The following is a 21592-nucleotide window of genomic DNA, read 5'->3' as shown; positions in this document are numbered from 1 at the left end:
CAGTTTGCCAACATGTAAATAAAGAGCAGCCTGTGCTTTTGCCTAGAGAGGAATTAAAGATCAATCTCAAACAGGAAGGTCAAAAGAGCTGCTGATTTCTCTGAGAGATCAGTTATCAGGATGGAGGATATAGCCCTCCTCATTTAAATGAACTGGGATGAATCAGCTTCTTCAGGACTGGAATATTGTCTATCATTTTTGCACTTCATGTACAAATTGTATTCCTGGTCATAACCTCCCACTGGGTGCATCAACAGGAATCTCCTAAATAACTAAGTTGGACAAGGACTGGGCCCTTAAGGTAAAAGCCTAAGTATGTTTCTAAACACTGTACAGTGGGTCAGATAAAAGGCAGGAACAGAACTGAAACCACTAGCTTTAACAGGCTCAGTTCCTGTGTGACCTACTCTAGATAGTGCTGCTCTAGCAGAGGGGTTGGACTAGACAGATGTCCCTTCCAACCCTTATCATTCTGTGATTCTGTGTGAATTCAAACTGGTACAAAATACCCCCTCTTATCCAAGTGGTCACTAATTAAAAATGCTACATCCAGCTTTGTACACCAGTATCCTCCTTTCTCCATTTTCCATATCTAGCACAAAGCAAGTATCCATGCTAATTATATGGATGTCTGAGATACAGAAGAGCAATGTGTTACTGATACTAACATGGTGCTTGGCAAATCTGGCCAGTACCTAAGGCCTCCCCGTACTATATTTGTATAACACAGGAACACAAGCATATAAAATAGTGGCATAAACAGTTTTACCATGACAATTGACTTATTTGGCTTTTATTGCTGGTAAAAAGAAAGAAAACAGAAGAACGGTACTCCCTCAAAACTGAGACTGTGAGTGGGGATGAGCTCAGCTCAGCTGACCTGCCTCACAACTTACTTAGTTTTGAAACAGTCAGGGTGCACTTCTGAATCAGAAACATTAAATTTAACAGCAGCCTCAGAACAACGTGGGATGAGACTTTTGTCCAGCAGAGGCAAACATCTCCCTTGCACTTACTCACAACAGATCACTTGCATGCAACTGCTACTACTAATCTCTGCAAAGTGAAAGCAAATCACAACAAGGCAGCCCAAACTAAAAAAATTACCATTTCTGCTGCTCCACCTGGCCGCAGTCCTGTGACAACAACTTTTAAGGGCATGGCCTGTATTTCCAAATCCAGGCCGAATGACTCATGCTCACTGCGAACCAGAGTGACTATTTCACCCTGGCCCTGCCCAGCCCCATCAGGTGCTTCACACTTTTTGCTGTGAGGGAGCATTCTCGCAACAGGCTTGTTGTAAGAGCCATGCTCCTCTGTCCTCTGTCTCTGAAGGCTTCGGCACTCAGTGCTCATCATGCTTTTCACTCTGGTGACTGCTCTGTGCTCAAGTTTTGGAGATCTCTTTGATTCAAGTTGTGCTTCCCGGAGCTCCTTCAAACTCAGGCTGCCAAGACGAACTTCAGGCACACTTGAGTAATCGAATGCTATGATTGGGAAGAAGGGAGAGTCAATTTGCTCCGCAGACTCTGCAGAGTTGCTGAAGACAGGGGAAGAAGTCTCTCTGCCACTATATCTTGGTGATTCACTGTCCTGGCTCTCATCATCAATTTCTACAGACGAGGTTGTAATGACAATGCCAGCATCCTCCTGGCTCTTGGCCCTCAAGCTCCTCTGCAAATGGGAACCTTCATCGTCGTCACTAATGTCACCATCATAGAAAACAACCCTCCTCTGTCGGTGAAAGGGACTGCGGTTAGATTTGGGACTGTCGCTGAGGATGCCAGGTCGGACAGACTCCACATGTTTGTTGTGAAGACCAGGTGATCTCCCACTAGTAGGAGAAGCCAGACCATTTGCTTTTGCTGCTCCTGCTTCTCTAGCAGCTAGGAAAAAGGGGGAAAAAAAGGCTTTAATACTTTTAATGCATTTATAGATGGTTTTCAATACCACACATCTGACTGCAGCAGAGTATGTGTGTCTCTGCAGGGGAAGCTTAACCTCTCCTCACAAAGCAAAAACCAAGTTTTTTATGTCCTCTCTCTAACTCCAGTAAACAGCAAGAGTCATGTCATTTCACATCTGGTTCTGTTTTCGGTTTATTTCTAAATTATGACTATAACCAAAAGAAGAAAAGGATGCAAATTCTCAAGCGTATTTTACTTTACTCAACAGAACCTCTTTCACATTTTCCTTAAGTCAATACTGAGGACTGTTTGCATCAATGTAGTGGTTTTGCCTGGGCCAGGTTTTGGTAGCGGGGGGCTATAGAGGTGGCTTCTTTAAACAAAGATCTGCAAGAAACTTCCACTGTAGCTAACAGGGCCAATGCCAGTCAGTTCTAAGATGGATCCTGCAACTGACCAAGGCCTGGTCAATTAGTGACTGAGGTAACACCTCAGTGAATAACGTATTGCAGAAGGAGAAGTTGCTGAGCAGTTGCTGAACAGCAGCAGCAACAGGGAATGAGAACGTGAAAACATCTTCGCAGACATGAATGTCAGTGGAGAAGAATAGGGAGGAGGGTGCTTAGGCCCTGAAAGAAAGACTGCCCTGTGACCTGTAGTGAGGACCATGGTGAGGCAGTTGTGCCCCTGAAGTCCATGGAGGACCATGAGGAGCAGAAATCCACTCGCAGCCCGTGGAGGAACCCATGCTGGAGTGGGTGGATGCCTGAAGGAGGCTGTGACTCTGTGAGAAGCCCAACCTGGAGCAAGTTCCTGGCACGATCCGAGAGTCTGAGGAGCCCATGCCAGAGCAGGTTTGCTGTCAGGACTTGTGATCTTGTGAGGCTGGAGCAGTCAGTATCTGTAGGACTATTCTCCAGGTGGATGACCCATGTTGGGGCAGGGTGTGAGGAGCTGCCCCTGTGGGAGGCTCCATGCCAGAGAAGTTTGTAAAGATCTGTGGCCCATGGGAAGAATCTATCATGTCGAAGAAATTCATGAAGGACTGTCTCCTGTGGGAGGGACCCCACATTGTAGCAGTGCAAAGTGTGAGGAGGCCTCCTCCTGAGAAGCAGCAGCAGCAAAGTCCATCTGTAATGAACTGATCATAACCCCTATACCCCATCTCCTGTGCCGCTGCGGGGGAAGGAAGGAGAGTCCTGGGCAAAGAGGAGGGTGGGGGGAGGTGTTTTAAGATTTTGTTTTATTTCTCATCTCCTTGTGTAGACAGTTATTTAATAAATCAAATTGTTTTCTCCCCAAGTTGAGTCTGTTTTGCCCATGACAGTAATTGCTGGATGATCTCTGTGTCCTTATCTCGACTCACAAACATCTAATTATATTTTTCTCTCTCCTGACCAGTTTAGGAGGGGGAGAGACCTTAAGATTTGGTGGGCACCTGGCATCCAGCCAGGGCTAAACCACCACAATCAACTTACAGAGAGAAAAAAATGTTTTCCCAAACAAGGACACAAGCACACGACAATCAGTTTCAAATTAAAAACTAATAAACCCAAGAGCCCTCTCCACAGCCTTCTTAGAGAACTGTGTCATTTTGTAGAATTTTTTTGAGATTTCATTTGTTGGTTTTTTTTTCTTTGTTTGGTCGGTATTTTAGAATGCTTTTAAGCATTAAATACTGAATTTCCAGAGAAAAAGGACAATTGTAGGCAAAGATATTACTTGAGAAGTAATACCCTTGGAATTTGAAATAACGTGCATGTCAGTAAGGAAATGTAAGACTTTCAGTGAAAAGAAACAGGAGAAAGGCACACATGCCAAATACCCAATGTAAAATTGAACATTTGATTATTTTAATGCTTCTACACTTTGGAATTGTGTATTTGAGATAGCTATGAATACTTTCATTTAAATGTAGTCAATCAGACGATCATCAGTCATTTAAAAAAAAAAAAAAAAAACAACCAAAAACCTGCCATCCTGTCAATCTAGTTTTGGCCAAACCAATCAAATAAAGTCATTTTGATATAATCAGAGCATCAATTTGGAGAAAATACCATGGAAACGGGCATCTATGTGCATTGTTGTAAACCCCTTCCATTGCCCATGAATTCGTGTGATCAGCCCTGCTTTGCACTACACTGCCCAGCATTTCCTACCAGCACAGGAATTACCATAGCTCTCCTGTAAAGTGAATTCGTGCTTAGTGACTATCCTTCTCCCACTAGCCAGAAGACCAGACACATTTCTGTTGCTTACTCAGGCTGCCAGGAAGAGGAGAGCCATCATCCAGCAAACTGTTTCTGTTCTTCTGGCGGAGCTGTTCTTCGTCACAGGAGCTGGTTACAGCATCAGCAAAGGGGAACTGACTTGTACCGTCATGAGAGAAGTACTGGGAAAGCTCTGCCTCGGAGCTGACAGATCCCTGCTGGAAAGAAGTGAGCCCTGGTGACCAGCTGTCATCGATGCTTAAAGACCCTGTCTGCACGCATGCACCGCAAGCTCCACTTATACTGCCACATCAATGAAGGAAGTTTAAAGCCAATTTTGAAAATAGAGGACTTGTCGGTGTATCAAGAGTCCAACTGCCAAACACAGATGGCTGACACGCTACACATCAATACATTTTTTAACCGGTCTAATAAATAAAAAGGGACTCCAAATCCCACCACTTTGCAGGTGTGGTTCAATGCAGAAACAAGAGATGAAACCATTCACTTGTGTAACTCCCTGTATACATCTTCTGCACTGAGAGAACGGAAGGGTTTGCACCGCTGAACAGAGTTTGGGTAGCTTCTTTGGCTTTCCCAAGGAAACCAGAGACTCTTCCAGTGCAATGGCTATATAGAGAGACCAAACGTTCAGCCTTCTGCCCACAGACTCAAGTCACTCGGGCTCTCAGTGTCCCACAGAGTAGGGGAGCCTTCGAGGTGGCAGGAAGTGGGAGCCCACAGCTTTTTCTGCCATGCTCTGCACACTGCTACCAAGGGCCACAGCCACACAGATGAACAGGAGCTTGCTGTTGTCACGATTTAAACGAGACACATGAGAAACAAACCCTTCTACGGAGCCCATGTGGGAGGGAAACAAGAGTAAGGCTTACTCTTACATCAAGTAAGAGCTTCAGTAAAAGCTGAATTTGAAGCAGACACTGTTTTTATTGCACTTGATCCTTTTACCCGGCTTGCTGGCTCCAGGAAGCGTTTCATAGTCCAGCTGAGGGGAGATGAGGTCTCTCCTTGTTTGGCCTTCGCACTGGGAGACGGACTTTTTTGTACAGCTCCTGTTAAAACACAGCTTAGTTAGATGCCAAAAATCAAAGTAGTAGTCCATATATCCAAACAAGCCCCTTATTCACTTTCTGAGCTGGGGGCTGCATTTAATCCCACTTATTTATTATCTGAATTGCTTTCCTAAAGTGAGGTTTATTTAGCATTTCACAAGCTCTCCCTCAGATCAGCTGAAACATTTATTACAGAGACACATTACACCAGCCAGGCTCAGGACTGAGATATGAACAAGAGATGAGCAGAAGATGGTCCTCCTCACCTGCTGGAGCACGCTGCTGACTAGGTGCAACCTTGAAAGACAAATTAGCAGCCACTGGCTGCTTTGCAAAAGGTCATAGCTGACACAGATATGAAGAGGATAATTGCAAATCTAACATTTCCGTAGAAAAGTCACCTTACTACTCATTCTGCCATTGCCAAGAATTTGCTTTCATCTTTAAGTTTGCTTTCCCCTGTAAGACTTTAGGAAGCGCTAAGTCTGGAGTTAAAAACCATCAAGACAAATATCAGAGTATACTCTTTGACACAACCCCAAATATTAAAATGATGTTAAAATGTATAGTGCAGGATGCAATTTCCGGACACTCTCAGACAGACACAACATCTACATGGGTGAGTGTGCACACATGTAGTTGATTCCTGATGTTTTCCCCTATCAGGTTATTGTGCTTCCCATTCATTTTGAAAGGATGACAGAGCAACCACCTCTTGGCAGTCCTACTTTTATATCACTGCAGCCTCGCAAAACCAAGCAGTGACATAAGCTATAGAGTTGACCTAACTCAAGTAGACAATTTTGCTAAAATCCCTGCCGTGGACAGAGTGCTCTAAACAGTTCCACTGTTTTGAGGGCCCTCAAAATATTGCTGTTGTGAAACAGAAGAGAGTGTCCTTAAACCTTCCTGCATCTGAAAAAGGACACATATTAGGAGAGAATATGCTGCTACCTGTGATGTGAGAAGAGCTGGCATCCTTGCTCTCTCGGTGGGTAGTACGTGCGATTGCTTCATCCATCTCCTGCTCAGAAACCTGAAGTCAAGTGGAAGACAGAGATCAAATTGGATAGACAAAAAGAAGAAAAAAACCTGACCACTTATGACTACAAATACAGGATTCATTTTGGAAATGCTGCTATTTCCAAAGAGGCAGTAAAGACGACCTAAGTAAATACAGCTCCTAATTCCTGGTCCCCTGTTTCAGACTCCCTCCATGACACTGTCCTGCAGAAAATCAGGAAGCAGAAGCCCGACAACTTCATGAAGACCACGTCCAAGTGCCACATTACGCAAACAAATGAAACAGCACCAGACTTAAAGAAATCAAATGAAGCCACTACAGCAGAATTTTAACTCAATTAAGTGCTGTACATTAATTTATCAAGAAAATGTTACTTTAAAACAGACAAAGACTGGTTTGTACAAGCATATGTCACTGACAGAAGATATTCTACACTTAACCTACCGGAAGAATACCAGACCTCCCGAGGTATTAGCTGTCTCTTTAATTTTCATTTCTCTGTGCTTTTACAAAGAAAACCTAAATCAGTAATTGTTAATTAATGTTTCTGGAGCATGAATTCTGTAGAATAAACATTCCATACTTGCTAATTTTGCCCTGAATTACTGCCATGCACTTAATTCTTACTACTGGAAAAACTTCACATAATTTTGAAACAGGAACAACTAGTCTGCAGGAATATATATTTAAAAACAGAAAGCAAGTTAATTCTGGCAAAAAATAATTCATATGCACATTGCTTTACATGAATTAAAATTCAGCATAAATAGAGAGTAGAAACTTGAATCTTTCTGAACCATGAAGATTTGAAAGGTTCCTAAGCAAACTCAGCAGTTTAAACATAGTCTAAATGCCACATTCACTCAGAATAACAAGAGGAAAGAAAATCTTGTGGTATTTCTCTTGGAAGTACATGAAAACACCAAAGTGAACACATTCAGCAACAAAATGTACTGTGGACCTTTTGTGCCATAAAATGAGACATTAAGTATAAAATGTACAAAACAACATGAGCCTTTGTAGAAATACATCTCTGTTTTCACCCTGTGGCATGACCTTAGAGCAAACCAAAGTCTCAGTGCTCCTGCGGCACAGGGAGCTCCCACAGGACACAGACCACGCCATCAGAGTATGCTCCTGGGCCTGTACACAAACCTTTGGGTACAAGAAGTCCCAAGAGTAACTAGGCACTGGGCAGACTTCAGCATTTGTTTAAAGCTAACCAAAAACCCACACTTGTGGCAGCTCCAAGAGTTTTGGTTTTTAGCATCCTTTACACCTCAGGCAGATCAAACTGAAGGGGGACAAGCTAGTTCCTAACTACAAACTGCAGGCTGGGATATTATTAAGAGCTAATAAATAAAAGCAGCACCACACTCATTCTTCTGTAGATCCCCCAGTGCTGTCAAAAAAATAGTGATAAATATGAGTCCCCACATGGACATCCTCATCTATGAGGGGATTATGGATTCAATACTGTCTGGGAGGAAAAAAAGGCTTTAGTGTTGGTCTCTCCAGCTCAACTTTTAGCTTTTCTTAGCATTTCTTGGCAAAGGATTTGTTGTCATTTTAAATATCACTATGGAAAGCTGTAATAGGAGCCACTTAATAGTTTCCCTCTGTTACAGAGTAATAGCAAGCAATTAACTTAACTCAGTTCATCCCCTTAGCAGATACTTGGTTAGGTCACTCACTGGCCTTCAAGCCACCACCGTAGCAAGACAAAGGATGAAGGAGAGAGCTTTTATTTCATGCTGCTTACAGACTCTCCAAAAAGTCTATATTCCTTTATAATGCAATCAAATCGAACCATCGTGCTGGTTCAGAACAGCATACAGACTTCCTAGAAATACTGTTATCTTAGGCTACAAGCCCAATTCTTACCCCCTCCATGATTACCTTTCACTAACAGAACCACTTTCATTTTAGCAGCACACAGCCTTGCAGCAATGGCAATAAACTGTGGGAATGAGATCCCTATTTGTCTGTTGTTTATATATTTGATTTAGCAGAAAATACACAATTAATTATAAAATAAGAAATCTGAGTTCTCCTCGATATGGATTTATTAAGGTCTCCGTTTGCAGTTATGAGTTCAAAAGTCAGAGCTCTCCGGACTCACTAACGCAAATATTTTTACAGCTTCACTCCTGTTTAAACAGGAAGGTTTTGTACACTGACGAAATTCTTTGAAATACTGAAATAAAAGAAGTTATTATTCCCTGTAGCTTGGTTAAAAGGCTTTTATCTTCTATGATAACTTTTAAAAAATTTCTCAGAATATTCACTTTGTAAACACAACCTTATTACCAAACTGTTCTTGCACAGATTTCACAGTAGCAGTACATTCCAGATGCTCACGTTTTAATTCCTGAAGGAAAACTTTCATCTTTGGACAGATTTTACTTTCTTAAAAGCAGTACTCCTACTACTTTATTATAGTTGAACAGTTCAGTCTGTTGATTATTTATATTCCTGGCCCTAAACTGTATTCTACTCAAAGACAAACTAACTGCAAAATAACTTTGAGGAGGAAGAGGACTTGTGCCATATTTGCATTACTGCTTGGTCCAAGTACCGAGAAAGATGGGAACACTTCACTCAAGTAGTTCCAGGAAAATTGCATTTGATCAGTGGGTGACTGAGTGAAAAGCAGCAGGAGCAGTCCAGCATCACTACAACTTAGAAAACTGGAAGGCATCATTACAATCCCAGCTTCTTGTACAACACAGGTCATAAAGAGAAAAAATCCAGTATTCCTCATTTGCCGCTTTCCCGACAGCAAGACTCAAATTACAGTGCCAGATGAAAACAACTCAGACACACTCACACATTTTCTGCTCACCTTTGGGTTAGGATGTCGACTAATGATGAGGCTGACAGGGCCTGGACCACACTCGCTCAGGATGGCGTAGGCTTCACTTAACGCTGCGTGACGCAGACTCACTGAATCTGCCTCCAGGATCTGGTCACCCCGGCTGCAGAGAGATGTAAAGACAGTTTATAACAACCGCCTTTTACAAAAACATTTATGCTTTCAACTGATAGCCAAGCTATTTCAAAGATATAGGCATCTGGAAAAGATCTGTTTTGCAAAGAAGCAAATCTTGCCCTTGCTCCTACTGATGTGAATGCTTCAGGTCCTGTTGACTTCAGGAGGGAGGTCAAGAGATCCCTCCTGCATTTAATGTCGGTGCTGCAAAAACTATGAGATCAACAGAGAAAACTGTCTGCATTTGGACCAGAGTGAAATCAAATTTAACTTCCATTTCCGCATTCAGATACTTGTTCAGCACGGAAGAGAAAAAATTAGGTTCAGATGGGCTGCTCCTTCCCATCATATTGAATTCCTTAACACAAACACTGATAAGAAATTCATAACTTGGATACAAGTTTATGAAACAACTCCAGGAAAGAGTGTTATAAGCTTGTATTTGCTTCAAATTAACATATAGAACCCATTAAAAAGAAACAAAAAAGAAAGAAAAAACCCTTTTCTGAAAGGAAAGCACAGATTGTTTAGTTTTGTTTTGCCAGTTTCTGATCTCTTGCTCATGATTCTCAGACATCTGGAACTATCCAAGAGAAAAGATCATCAGCTAGGGAATATCATTAAAGCCTTCTCCACAATTACTAAAGCATTTGCTTTAAACAGACACTCTCAAATAATCTACTACTGCTGATTTATATTGGGCCACTTGTGACAAGGGAAATGAATTTGCATTGCGAGTCCAAAGGCAAAATGGCAGTTGCACGTAGCAGCCTTCAGTAACTTGTACTTCTGGCACATGCTCAGGAAAGTGAAGGGTGACCTATTGCTCGTGTAATCATGCTGCTGCCATGCTCATCTTTAGATTTACAGAGCTACTAGATACTACACAAATGGAGTCACTTACACAGGCGCATAATTGAGAGGGGGAGCTCAGGAACTAAATTCAAACCTCTCCTGGCACTGCAAAGCCAGCATTTGATTAACAAAGTCTTGAAAAAATCAAAACCATCCCATAAGTTTTGGCTTATGGGGCCATAAACCACTGATGGGACAACAGAAGCAATGTCTCAAAGCATGCCTGAGTATAATCAATTACTTAAACTTAATAAATGATACAGCTGTTACAGACACAAGCAGCACTGCAATCTTTTCCAGTAAGGCTTACAAGGAAGCAAGTGAGCACTAAATACATTTCTGTGTCAGACACAGAAATGTTTATGTGGTAGGAACTTTCAAGGGTTTTGGCAGAGATTCCACCATAAAATTATCTTCTGCCCTTATTCCAGAAAAACTGCTCTACCACAGTTTTCTTGGTGAGCAAGGCACTTGCTCAGTCTCTCTGCACCAGTGCTCATGCCACATGCTCAGTGAGGATCACATAGTCCCAGCGGGTCTTCAGCACAGCCTCCTCTCCCCATCAATGCTCCCAGTGCCTACCGGCACTTAAGCAGGACCGCAGAAAGGTGGAAGATTTCCTCCAATAGTTTTTAAAAATGAAGCCTCCAGCAGAGGAACAGCAAATGACTTTCTGTCACATCACCCAACGTAAAGCACAAGGGAACCCTAGGAATGATTGCGTCTCTCTTTTATGGTTCCTTAAAGACATCCAAACTCCACGACAGAGTAAATGAGACAGGTAGGTCGGTCTGCAGCAATCCTGCCAGAGAGACAGTAAGCGCAGAAAAGCGCTGCTGCAGCCATGGGCACAGTCAGCTGCAAGAACATCTCCCCCAGCTCCATTTAAGAGTTTCAGGTGACTGAGATTTTAGCAGAGCTCTGCAAATTTCTCCCCAATCTGGGGTCTCTGGCTGCAGCTCTGATAAAAAGACATGAGGTTGCACTTCTTGCTGCTCCCCTTTCTCAAAGGGTGCTATTAGGCTCGGTTTCTGTGCAGAGAATTAAAATAAAACCCCAAACCTTAATGATGGTGCTGCTTCCAGCACACAGAATAATGTTTCCTGGGTATTTAATAGCACTTTGGAATGTCTTCTTCTTGGTGAACTCTTTAAGTATAAATCCCTGCCCTTCTACATTGAGCAATTGCTGAAAATAAAGTCTCAATTAATTTTATTGTATAACCACTCCAGCCTGTTGCTGCTTTAACTAACCTTAACCTGCCATCCATTTTAGCCACTGATCCTGGGGCCAGGCTGTGAATGTATATCCCCGGAGAACTGTTTTCCAGCGTAAGACAACAGGCACCAATGCCAAGCCCAACCCCCGGCTCTGTGGAAAAGAGAAAGCATAAAGAAATATGGCAGATTGTAATCACACAGGACACACCAGCATTTGTGTTCCCACATTCTATCTGAGACCAAGACTTGTGTATTGTTTTGGGGCTGGCTGTGGGTGCAGTCAGGAAGCCAGACCAAAGGTGGAAATCAGGATTGAGAATATCTGATCCTGACTGTTTTCCAAGATTCATCTCTCCCAGCAAGTTTTCTGTGGGCTGTGGGAACTGCCTGGAAATGCTGCACCAGGTATGATCTGGTCCAAGGCACAAAGGAGCAGGGGCAGCAGTCCAATAAAAATGTCACTTAAAATTATGGCAGAAAATGTGGGCACAGAAGATGCTGTCAACTGTACTGCTCTCTTCTGTCAAATACCTGCACAGCGTTCTCAGCAAAGAGACAGAAAGAAAGGTGAGGTGTTATCCTTGGTTCAATGATTACCTCTGTCTGCTTTGACCTTTGCTCTCCTTCAGGTAACAGCACTCAAAATAGGAGCTGCTGAACATCTTACCTTCTCTTTCCAAATTTTCAACTTGACCTTTAAAATCAGTGTGTTTTAAGCCTTTAAAATAGGTATATTTATCCCAACACATAAGCATGTGCTCTAAGTCTACCTTGTGCAATTACCGATAATGAGAGCTACACTCAGGCAGATCAAACAGCTCACTTGGGCAATTCTGAGCGCTCTGCACTGCTTTGCCTTCCCCAGAGCTGCCCTTTACCAGACGGGCAGAGTCATTTGGGCTGCTGAGAGGCTGATTCACATTTTGCCTGGCATCTAACAGCCTCCTTCTTCCAGCAGCATGGACACTGATGGTTACACTAAGAGTCTGTTGACTCTGGAGTGGCAAAGTGTGGAAGGTAGAACTCTTCAGAAGGTTTTTCATTACATGATGTTTCTTCTCCCTCATTCTGTGGTTCAGGTTCAGATGGACATGGGAAGGTGCCCTGGATATGTTACTGCAAGTCTGCAAATCAAGGATTCTCTAAAACTCATTTTGGAATTTTAAAAAGGTTGGCGCCTCGAAGCATGGGTGTCGAACTAGGCGCAACTCCTGCTTTTGTTTCTAAGTTACATACATGTACACTTCATTTTCCAGAATCAACACACATATCCAAATTATCTCTTGGAACCAATGATCATATTTACATGATCATTATGCCTGTCTATTTAGTCTCTGAGGGTCTTGTGCAGGGGTTTCGCACAGTCTCTCAAGTCAGGTGTCCTTTATCTGAACTCTGCTTACAGCACGAGCATTACCCGAAAACATACATGACAAACTTCTTTCATGATGGCTTATCTGTCAAATTCTATCTGCTACTAGACTCCAGTTCAAGCTTGGTTTCACCAAGGTACCATTGTCTAAGTCCTGGTTGCTTGATTTTTGGTTTGAATCTGCTATTCATATATGGTTATACTAGCTTTAGCTATTGCTAGCATACTAACTATGGATTTTCTTTAACCCCTAAGTATCAGATATTAAGAGTCTCTAGCCTGTTCCCAAAAACTCCCCTAAAAGCAGGGACTTGTTCTCCAAGTCCAATTCAATGGACTCTCACCTTTATTGAGCGTCACATCCATGACAATTCTGTCCTTCGGGCCAGGGCCTTTGCGGTTGGAGGAGGAGCCATCCGGCTCGTCAGGGCCGGGGAGTGTCGCACCACTGGCACCTGAGCTGGGGGAGCTGGAGCGGCTCAGCAAGGTGGGAGTCGCGCAGGGCGTGAGGCTCGGGCTGCGCAGCCGCGTGCGCACCGTCAGTGTCACCACGCCTTTCTTCAGTTGCTGTGGAGTCACCGGAGAACCCCAGTCAGGTAACACAACAAACCGGCACTTGCCAGCAAACCCACACCCAGTAACTTGTGGCAGCAAGAGGATGTAAAGCTGAGAGTACAAAACAGCACCGAATGAAGGGGAACGCGAAATCCCTCCCATACTACACATATATTACCTTAAACCTGTGAATAGCCTCCTGATGGGTCAGCCCTTGTAGAGACTCTCCATTAACTTCTAGGATTTCATCCCCTAGTAATTACATACAAAAAACAAAGTCAGTAATTTATGGGCTACAGAGATGTCACAAGCCTTTCCTGTACATAAGGCAACCTGCTACTACGAGGATTCCAGTTAACTGAGTAGTAAAAAGCCTTTTACTGTTCTCACTTTAATATGACTTGTCCTAATGCCTTTACAAGTTAATAGTGATGAATTAGCAGAGTAAAGACGGCTCTTCAGGAAAGATCCTCAACTTGACATTGTCATACTAACAAATAAGCTGAAAACACTATGGATTTTAACTAAACTCTGAAAATAGATGCTCAAAAAATAAAGTCTAAGGGGACTTAAAAACTCCTTTTCTTTTGTAAGCACCAACCGGAGAAATTAGAGTCTAAGTGAAACACTACAGCACATCACTGCAAAGCCTGCTCGGAAAGAACTAACCTTGCACCCGCATACAGAAAGCAACATGCCCTCTTACTAAATGCCTGCATACCGACAAGCATTCAGCCCACACACTGCAATAGCAAATGCCCTTCTCACCCCCACAAACACATCCTGTCACGTTTCTGCCTGCTTCCAGACTCTGGGTTTTACTACTTATACCCAGCTGTGTTGATCTACCTTCATTTTATTAAAAGGAAGGTCAGCACAACCCAGATCCACTTTCTGCAATTTTACTTGCATCTGTGAAAAATTAGATGGTGCAACATCACCAGCCAAACCTACCTCTCTTCTCCTAGCCCCAGTTTTAAAACCCCCAAAACCAGAGGAGTATGCAAGCTCTGAATAGCTTGCAAAGGCTTGTGGGGTTTATGGGACAGATGCTACTTGTTGGCTTTCCATGGTAAGCGCACAACCTATGCTGCAGGGACACAAGCTTCCCTGTGGCAGAAAGCAGCCTCAAATACAAGGAGTGTGATGAGATGTAAAGAGGAAAATGATGATATGAGAAGTAACACAGGAGTAGTCTGAGAGAAGTAACACGGGATGAGCTTTCTATGGTAGAGAAGTAACACAACACCTGTGGAAGAGTTGTAAACTACTGCTCTAAACTCACGGGCGCTGTGTATTTTCAAAGGCACATAACAGTCTGTCTGGCACAGTACTCAGTCCAGGTTGCACAGAGAGCACTTATACATCTAGCTCAGAGATAAGACTGGAAAAGCAGTAATAAAATCAGGATACATCTCCTTCTTTAACCAGCTGGGTGATCATATTGCCAATTCCATCCCTCTTCTTTTCTTTTTTTGGTTATGAAGCTTACTTGCTAATTCATATGAAAATCGTACCCTCTGTATAAACCTTTCTTGGACCTGCAACTTTAAGCGAGGCATTGGTGGGATAAATAGGTTTCACTGCTATCAATGACTGTCTCCAACTGAAGAATTGCAACTTATGGCCTGCACAAATAAAGTTCACTGAGGAGGAAGGGACTAAAAAACCCTTTGTCATACTGTAGCTTCCCCTCCTCAGTATGCAAGATAATCAAGTTAACTTCTATGAATGATCTTCCCCAGGATGGACAAACAGGGTGTATTACATCCTCCACAGCCTCTTGCTGATGGTTGGCTGCCTAAATAAAGCTGTACTCGAGTTTATCTGCTGGACTGAAATAATAACACACTGTGGTCTTTTCTATGCAGTTAGATTCTCTCTACCATACCTTCTTTCAGCCTTCCATCAGCAGCCGCCGCACCATTTGGGAATATAGTCTTCACGAAAATCCCCATGCGTCCACGAGCAGAATCCTGACCTCCCACAATGCTGAATCCAAGACCCTACAGAGAAGGGAGAAGACACAGCACTGCCACCTTACTCTATTATCACCGTCGTGAGAAAGATTGCTGATAATATATAAGGCAAAGGGAAGAAGAAAACCTAAGGGCTTCTGATGAATCGCAATGCCATCTTACCCTCTGCTTTTATCTCCTCGTTTACTTTCACTCTAATACCAACATACCACTCCAAAAAGTAGCAGTAAGCACCTTAAGATGAAACAGAAAAAAATGCTATTTTGAGATTATTAAAAAAAAAAAAAAAACAACTCCATGGCTTTATGTTATCCTGTTCCCATTTTTAAAACTTTAACACATTGCTTTCAAATTGGCAGACTGCAGATTCCCAGCCCTGTGAGATCTATATCCAGGATTAAGTGTAGTTTCCTCTGCTGTCACAGATTCTGCATTTCCTCAGGAAAAAGAAAAACTTAAGAACATGACACAAGGTCAGTGCTGCAATGTCAGGAATGCAGCTAGATGGGGGCTGGTGTGGGGGGCCACACACACACGTACATTTTTAATTATTCTTGAGACATGTACCACGTTGTATTTAAATAAATCTAGATCAATAATTTCCCCAGGGCTCTGTCTGTTAGCTCTTGCCCCTGCACTGCTGTGGCTGGCTGCAGGAGTATCTTGCTAGGTTGATCAGGGAATGGATGAGCATAGCAGAATGAACCTCGCCCCCTTCTGCTGAGTTATTTCCAAGTCAAATCACTTCCTTCATCTATTCCCACCCCCAGTTCTTCTCCTCTTGTCACTGCTGTACATGTATTTTACAGAATAAAGAGAAAAGTCAGCGACCAGGTGGACAAGGGAAGTGGAAAACTGTTGTGCTTCAGTGATCTGAAGCCACGTTATTATTAGTGCCTCGGGCAGTGTGCTCCAGCTGAGTGATGCTGCCGGGGCAGATGCCAACACTGTGTTTATGGCCCAAGACAAGAACCAGCTCTTTTGTTTCACTCTGTGAATACAAAGCAGACTACCACAGTTATAAGCTTCTAGGAATTTCATAAGGCATTGCTGATTTCTGCAAAGGAGGCATCCTAACTCCCCTGTCCAGCCCATAATGACTGTTTCTCTGAAATTATCAACTGCCAAGCAAGCCACAGAAAAGCAGGAGGCTCCTGGCAGCCTCCCTCCAAGAACAGTAGAGAGAAATATGGACACAAAGCCCAATGTTTCCCATGTTAGCCCACCTTCCCGCAGATGCACGGTCACTCCATGGCAGAAAACCAGCCCTTGCAGACCTATCTACAGATGAAAAACCAAAGGCAACATTTGGCCCCTAGACAACATGGCAACTCCGTGAAAATACTTGTCAAGTCCTAGGTCTGCATAGAGATAAAGCAAATGCTCCTGCACAAACTGTACACGGTGCAACCCCTGACAGAGGTGACCACTCAAAAGGTGGGTGGAAGGCATGCAAAATAGGAGCTGTTTGAGGTGGTTCTTGATTGCTAGAGTCTGTGTGCTCCCAACTGCTTCCTCACACCTTGGAGCTAACTGCAGAAAAGCAGGGAAGGGTGGCTTATCCCACAGGGAGAAATAGTCTAATTCTTATGAGAAAAATAGGGTAAAAAAAAAGTACACAAAAAATGAAGAAAATATTCGCTTGGATATGTCATAGAAGACCCAAAGCTCCCAAAACCTGGGATGTAGCAGTTGTGAGTCAATCTACCCAGAGAAGTCACTACTTCTAACTCTGCTAAATTGAAAGCACAACAAGGGATTTGTTTTGCATTTGAGCTTTAAAGTCAAAACAAGTCTTTTTAGTCCAAAACATATCCATCTGATGAACTTACAGAATATTTCGGAGAGAAACATGCATATTTTAGCATATTTAAATGACAGCCCCAACACTAGTGTGGATTGAATTAGGGAAAAGAATATACACCTAGGTTAATGCTTGTCTCTTTTCCCTGTCGCATTCAGATAGTTGGTAGCTAGTAAATGTGCAAACACGTTACTGAGGGGAGAAAAGAGGAGTCTTTGACCCAGAGAATTTAGTGCTTTCAGATAAGCAATCAACTAGGAACCTGCCTTTGGGTTTAATGCTTAATTTGCAGTGATAATTTTTTTTAATGTATCCAGATTCCATAGAGATAATGTATGCTTATCCAAAAATATGCATGCAAACAGGTACTCTTGTGTAGCTGCACCAGCTTGGCATATACATACATATTTACGAGATTCACTATTAATGTTTGATACCTGAGTAATGACCAGATGCAGCAAATCAGAACGAAAGCCACCCTGCATGATCTGTGTGACACAAACACGGCTTTCCCCTTATTTTGCAGCTGCACCTTTAGCACTTGTGTTTGAAAATTTATTACTATTGATATTACTACTGGCCACTTTGCGAGCTGCTGGCAGTTCTGGGTACAGGAGACACCTCTTAAATCCCAGCTGATGTGAGAAACCAGACATATGCAGAAATCCTCACCTTGCCTTGCCCTTTCATCAGGACAATGTTGGAAATGATGGACGGCTGGGTCAGTCTCCATGGTGATTCTACTTGGGCAGCACTGAAGGAACGGGTGGATTTCTTCACAATATGGTAGTCCTAATAAACATCAGGAAACAAGGGAAGTCACTCTGATTGTTTGGCACAGGTACTGGGCATGTCATACTGGGAAAATTGTGTGTGTCAGGGAAGAGGGCAGGGGGGATTTGCAGATATATTCCGAGAATGTTCAAGGAATGAAATCCCAGCTCATTACAGTCTACGTGAATCTTGCCACAGTAATTGTCCCTGCATTTGGCATAATAGGATCATTTTGTAATGTACCCCAGTCACAATTTAAATTAAAAAGACTAAGGACAGCCTCATCATACACTGAATTCCTTATCTGCCCACCTCCCCCAAGAACCTGATATCATCAAATCATTAATACAAAGAGAAGCAGCATATTTTTGTTCAAGTCCTCAGATCTCCAGAGCTTCAACTTCTAAAATCAGCCTTAGAACCTTCTAGTCACACCAAGAAATACTCCCCTTCACCATCTTCAGAGGAAAGAAGTTCTCCATATGGTGGCTGATGCACCTGATTTGAGTGTCCAGTCCCCATGATGTACCTACCTGGTCTCTTCTCACTATCCTCACTTCTATAAGCTCCAGACAGATCTCAAACGACAGAGAGGTGCTTAAAAACAGTTCAGCCTTTCCACCCACCTGCCTGGCTCCTGCTGACTCCAGCTGCTGGGGCAGAGAGTGCTTTCTCCCACCCCGGGAGTATTTCACTGCTATTTCGTAACTTGATTCACCATTTTCCACTGTGAGCTCATCGTCTTCTCCAACAGACTCCAAGCGGGATGCAGTACCTAGGAAAACCAGAAACACATCCAACAAACATCTTGGAGCTGGTTTACCCTCTTGCCAGCATGCAACAATCACCTCCTGCAAATCCCAACTTTGAGAATTGCTTAGTGTTGTTTCAAACAGGTAGTTAGAGGCTAGGTTTGATCATCCTCAACCAAGACCTTCTGCTGCTGCCACAGGTTTTCTACGATCTTTCAGTGATGCTGAACTCCTCAGTGCTGCTGAGGAGTTAGGATAATTAGGTAGTCAGGATAATTAAGCCAGTAGCCCAGTGACAGATAAGATATTCAGCTGTTCTCACCCAACGGCACTTGCCAGTGCACTAAGCTCTCAAGCTTCATTTATTTAAAATTATTACAAGACCTGACACTGTAGAAGTATTCATTTCTGGAGGTGTTATGTCACTTTTGAGGGAATTTTTTCTGGAATGAAAAAAGGAAAAATGTGCCAAATACATGCTATTTTCTTTCCTTCTGGCAACGATCCTAATTGTCGTAAAGAGAAGGAGAGCTCAGAGTTCACATAAGAAACAAAATTATTTGTCTTGAAGGACATCCTGTAATTAGCCACAGAGTAGCCTGCTCCTCGCACCAGGGCTCCTCCAATTCTCATTTTCTCCAAGATCCCCTCAGGACCCCCAGACACAGCAGCTCCTGAGCACTTATCCTTGCTGTCTTCCCACCATGCAGGGAAGGGCTGTTAACTCCTATTTTACAGATGAAAACCGAAGAGATAGATCAAATTCACTCAAGCTGGATTTTACGATGTGGTTTTAAGACTACTTTAGTGTAGATTTGGAATTGTCATACAAAGGGGCAACTCTGCTTTCCTCTCATCCTCATTGCTTTGTTCCCACTCTGGGAATGAGGCTCACAAGCCACAGGCTGAGGAAGGTCCATTAAAAATTTGCCCAGGAGAGACTCAAACCTGTTTTCTGCCACCTCCTCCTGGTCTGAAGGCTGTGCAAGCATCACTGCCAGCACCAGCAAGGGATGGAGTACAGACTCAGCATTAAAGCAATTCTGCCATTGCATGCCTAGGCAGAATTTGCACGCACTGCCCAGAGTACAACTTAAATCTGTTCACTGCTCAGGGGTGTGAAATTACCTCTGGTTTGAAAGCTCCCCTTCCCTGGGCACACAGAGTACTGCTGCTGCAGCATCAGGATAGTCATCTTGGCACTGTCATCCTGGCACTTCTCAAGCACTCTTGGCACCTACAACTAACCCTTTCCTGTCACCCTTTCCTCACTTTTTGTAGGAGAACAGTTGTGTTTCTGTATTTTCTGGCCATCTCTGAATGCAGCTTTCCTTTCCCTGCTGCAGCCAAAGCTTGGGACCAGGCTGGGGAATGCTCCAGGCTCACTCACAGCCCAGCAGTATCAGTGCTCACAGGAACGAAGGCTGGATCCCCAGTGGGACACTGACACACCCCCACAGGGGCTACATGCAGAGGAGCTCCCTGGAGAATGCTAAAAATACATGAGCAAAGGGAAATTAAGGTGAACACGGGAGGCAGGAAGCCTCAGAATGCAGCAGGGATGAGAATGTGATTGAGCTACACAACACCAAATTTGGGAAGTACAACAGCTGAACAACAACTCAACTCAGGAAGCTGAATTCAAACACGTTAGAGCTGGGATTTTCCTTCCAAATACAGCTGACACAATTTCCAAAGGAAAGAAACCATATCTCACTTTCAGAGAGTTAAAATAAACACACCACACAAAAATTCTACTCTTGTTATCCTTTATCAACCCAGCTTTACCTTGGGATCGACTTCTGTATTTCAGTATGCCACTTCCCAGAGTTGGACTCTGGTTGTTTCCTTTGGACACTTCTGCACAAACTGGATTTTGAGACTTCTCAGTTTCCATCACCTATAAAAAAAAAGATTTTAAATAAAAAATTGTTCACTCACAAACCAGAGAAGTGGATGGACTTCCTCTCACTTTTACTAAGCGACAGCAAATTCCACTGCACATCATCTTTCCAAAATATGTCACTGTATTAAGATAGCACATATTTCTGTAAGTAATTGTCACCAACGCCTTTAGATGTTATTGCAGCTCTTACAGGTGGGTATGAGTACATCCAGGGATGCACAGCAGGACCACACTAATGCCCCCAGACTACCTCCAGCATCCACGGCACCTCATCCAGGTGCCTCTGTATGTACTTCAACAAAATTTTGATGTACCTTTTATTGCAGTTTGTTCAGCTCAGCAAGCTTCAAGAGGCATTACTTCTTAAAAGACAAGCCCTCTTGTTAGTATCCAGTGCTGAATGCTGATGGATAATGGATGAAACGCTAATTTAACTAGAAGTTACAAAGATTATATAGCTAAGTGCTTAAAAGCCTGGAAATGCTCAACTTAAATGTACAGGTAGGAATTTCAACCCCATAATCACAAATGCAGGGAGACAGGAGGCGTGTGTCCACCAGTCATGTTGCCCAGATGCAAGGGGCACCATCAGCAGCACGGCCACACAGCTCTGTGTCCTGCTCCCACACAATTCGGACCCAGCAGAGCCTGCCCTGTGCAGACTCCACATCAGCTCATAGTTGTCGAAGACTCTGGTGATCTCCTCCTCCACTCACTGTTTCCTTTACCAAACTAGTCATTTTTCTAGATGGGCCACCACATCGTGTTCCTCAACACGCTCCCCAAGTACACACTAATTCTTTTACACTTTCGGTCCATCACTTCCCACACATCCTCTGCACAGTTACTCAGACACCTCATGGCAAGGACGTCTAAATTTCCCATACAGGCAACTACTGGATGCATTATACTTTTAATATATTACATAAACGGCTGGAGTTCAGTGAAAGTCCTACCCAGGTGACTAAACATTTCTACCTTTAAAATAATTTCTACTTTCACTATTCAAGCTGAAAAATGGCAGTCTTGCCCAGAATCTGCTTCCCATCCCCTGCTACCTCTTATCCCCAAACCAAGAAAACCAAAGTCTGTCTCTGCAGAGAGTCTGGACTTTTTTATTTCAGTTCAAAGAGTTAAACTTCAGGAAATTATAAACCTGGCAGAAAATA

The 21592-nt window shown here is 43.2% G+C and overlaps 1 protein-coding gene across 5 annotated transcripts in view; it reads right to left on the bottom strand.

The window, feature by feature from the left end:
• The window catches only part of PDZD2 (PDZ domain containing 2), a 153049-nt gene that overhangs the window by 28762 nt on the left and 102695 nt on the right, over positions 1-21592 (bottom strand). For 4 of the 5 annotated variants that reach the window (XR_009820827.1, XM_062017829.1, XM_062017827.1 and 1 more), the window contains exons 6-17: positions 20306-20417; positions 18392-18540; positions 17664-17783; positions 15100-15214; positions 13387-13460; positions 12998-13220; positions 11315-11432; positions 9060-9192; positions 6145-6226; positions 5087-5190; positions 4167-4335; positions 1108-1886 (exon numbers count right to left, since the gene is read on the bottom strand). Coding sequence is in view for 4 of the 5 variants with exons in the window: in XM_062017829.1 (XP_061873813.1) it covers positions 1108-1886; positions 4167-4335; positions 5087-5190; positions 6145-6226; positions 9060-9192; positions 11315-11432; positions 12998-13220; positions 13387-13460; positions 15100-15214; positions 17664-17783; positions 18392-18540; positions 20306-20417 (2178 nt within the window). In the remaining variant the exon portion in view is untranslated. The remainder of the gene's footprint in view (positions 1-1107; positions 1887-4166; positions 4336-5086; positions 5191-6144; positions 6227-9059; positions 9193-11314; positions 11433-12997; positions 13221-13386; positions 13461-15099; positions 15215-17663; positions 17784-18391; positions 18541-20305; positions 20418-21592) is intronic. The other variant, XM_062017826.1, reaches the window with a different exon arrangement.

The sequence above is a fragment of the Colius striatus genome, chromosome Z, assembly GCF_028858725.1.
Source record: "Colius striatus isolate bColStr4 chromosome Z, bColStr4.1.hap1, whole genome shotgun sequence".
Taxonomy (NCBI): Eukaryota; Metazoa; Chordata; class Aves; order Coliiformes; family Coliidae; genus Colius; species Colius striatus.
This window is presented reverse-complemented; position numbering and strand designations above follow the sequence as displayed.